Below are 2732 nucleotides of genomic sequence, written 5' to 3'. Positions count from 1 at the left end.
TGCTAATTGAGTATTCTTAATTCACCCTTAATGACGTGAAATGGATTTCACTCCTCACTTTTCATCATTCATCTCTCTATCTTTTTCTATTCTCTCTCTCACCTCATTAGAGATCAAAATATAAGTAATATATTAGGAGATGTAGCACTACTCAAAAAATAAACTGCGTTTTAATCATTTCATCATCCGTTTTGCGTTTTCCATATGCTGCTAAAATTGTTTGGCATGAGATTTGTAAATCATTAAACCGAATTTTAGCTTACCAATTCACTAACTCTGTAAACGGAGTGAATACTTTTATTTGTTATCATTTCCGGTTTTTTGTTTTTATTTTCTTGGAGAACTGTTTCTAAAAACTAGCAAATAGGAAACCTCACTACTTAGGAAATATCTAAGTTTTTTTTTTGCACAAAAATGAAAAGCAACCCAATTCTTAGGAAATATCTAAAAAGTTGTTTTTCCACAAAAATGAAATTAATATGAAAATGATGGCTATTTTTTATTTTTGTTTTCTACAAAAAAAAATAAAAAATTACATCCAACAGCTATTATATCCTGAAAGAGGTGCATTTTGGTTCCATCGATGAATTTTTTTTTTACCGGACTTGCAATTGAGTATCATCATGGCATCAAATTCTTGATCAAACCAAGGATTATTTATTGATTGATGACAAAATAAAATTCATTTCAGCAGTCTTGACATTGTCATAATCGGCTCGGTTCAAACACAATTCTAATCTGATTAACAAAAAAGCCTTTGCAAGTACTTTTACACTGTATACAAAAAAAATAACCAAATGATGAATGAAAAGCAGAGAAATTTGAGTAAATAAACTTACACTAATCCATATTTGACAGTTTCTTTGAATTTACTCCTACTGAACATATATGCATATGGAGTTTTCTTATCCGAATTACTCCTAGCATTTTGCTTCTTGTTGGTATGATCTAATTTGCAGCCTTTCCTGGCAATGATGTGGTGAAAAAATAGCCAATTTTGTCAATCTGCAATAATGAAATTCATGGAAATTCTTCTAAATTCTTCACTTTCGCAGCATTAAGTCCATCAAAATTGCGCCTTTCAATTTCAATCCGGTAATCACATCTTCCCTCTTGATCTATCCGACACGCCTTTTGGCAGCTCTTGAAGAACACACAACTCACAATGGTGTCAATGACAACAATGATCGAATACAAGTAAGCGATTAAAAACCCTTCTATAGCCATAGAAGAAAATGAACTTTTAGCCGCGTAAAAAGCTCTCACAACCCGGTATTGAAACAAGGCCTCAACTGCCGAGAGGGCAACATTGACCGGTATTGCCAGTGCCAGAGCTGTCCCGGTTCTTCCACGAATCAAAAGACAAGCCTTGAGAAGTGCTGGATAGCCTCCACACTTGTCCATACCCGATGAAACCGACGCTAAATTGCATATTATGAGGGTGTTGGCAAGGACTATGGAGTATGCAATAGCCCCGGTGGCGGAGAGGAGGTGGGGGGAGGTAGAGGAGTAGTATCCAGAACCTTCTAGAGTGTTAAAGGCAATAAAGAAGAGAGAAAAGCAAGTTGCATTGGCAGAGAGAATGATAAGGGAGTTGCATAATTGGGTGAGAAGGATAGGATTGTAAATTGACAAAAAAAAAAGATAAAGAAGATGGTTTGTTGTGGTAATGGTGATTGAAAGCGGTCAGTAAACTTTTGTAAAAGTGTTGGTTGCTTGATTTTCCCGCTCGATGCTCGCTCGAGCGTAAGAGACATGCCCTCGCTCGAGCACAACTTTTGTCGCTCGAACGGACTGCAAAACATAAGAACTTCTGGGAGCTTGCATTTCACGCTTGAGCGGACTTCTGGTCGCTCAAGCGGGAGTACGCGCACTCAAAGTCGTCGCTCGAGCGAAAGTACAAAACCTGGAATTTCCAAATTGCACTCCTAAGCTAAAAACTCGAATCTAACTCATCAAAACACAACTTTTGGCCCCCAAAACTTGAGAAAACAAGTTGAGACTTTGAAAACATTAAGAATTAAAGATCCTTGCACAAAATCAAGGCCCAAGAGTAAATCAATTATGTAAAAATTTAACTTGAAATGTAAGAACATGATATGAACGTGACATACATGTATTCACTTGGGTTCATGGCTTCCAAAACATGATCAAATGAGGTCCAATAGTGAGAAATGGTATGATTTCTTCAAACCATGCTAGAATTACAACATGCATGAGAGAAAATCTTTGAAGACAACTTCAAAATGTCATGAAATATGTATGCATACATAGTATGATTTATACTCCTTTATTTTAGTTCAATTTCAATTTAATTCTCTTGTATTCATGAACTTACCAACTCAAAAGCAAGACTAAAGGCTTGAATTTTCACCTTATACTTTGGATTCACAAGTGTAGAGGCTTAAATTTCTAAACTCTCCTCAAGTTTCCAACAATTCCTAGCAATTCACCCCTTCTCCCTTGTTGAACTCACTCTCACTTTTGCTCTCTCTCTCTCTCTCTCTCTCTCTCTCTGTCCCCACGTTTGTAGCTCAAAAAGAATGAAATGAGAGTGTATAGGTGCATATTAGAGTCCACTAGTGCCATAGTTAGGCTTGGATTAAAGAATTCATTAATTAGTCTTAATTGAGCATTAATTACTCAAATTTAATCGTTCCGAATCGAATTTCAATTAAACCTATCATAAAATTTTAAAAATTCCAAATAACACATATATCAAGCCAATTTCG

The 2732-nt window shown here is 35.9% G+C and overlaps 1 protein-coding gene across 1 annotated transcript; it reads right to left on the bottom strand.

Moving 5' to 3' along the window:
• Window positions 1-1020: 1020 nt before the first annotated feature.
• LOC114269763 (uncharacterized) lies at window positions 1021-1404 on the bottom strand. The gene has a single exon (XM_028211119.2). The coding sequence runs from the start codon at window positions 1402-1404 to the stop codon at window positions 1021-1023; it is 384 nt and encodes a 127-aa protein (XP_028066920.2).
• Between the last annotated feature and the right edge of the window lie 1328 nt (window positions 1405-2732).

This window comes from Camellia sinensis, chromosome 15 (assembly GCF_055761805.1).
Source record: "Camellia sinensis isolate YWXY chromosome 15, ASM5576180v1, whole genome shotgun sequence".
In the NCBI taxonomy this organism is placed as follows: domain Eukaryota; kingdom Viridiplantae; phylum Streptophyta; class Magnoliopsida; order Ericales; family Theaceae; genus Camellia; species Camellia sinensis.
This window is presented reverse-complemented; position numbering and strand designations above follow the sequence as displayed.

What these genes read in the sequence shown, in the direction of transcription:
- LOC114269763 (XM_028211119.2), bottom strand. Translation starts at nt 1,404, where the DNA reads ATGGACAAGTGTGGAGGCTATCCAGCACTTCTCAAGGCTTGTCTTTTG.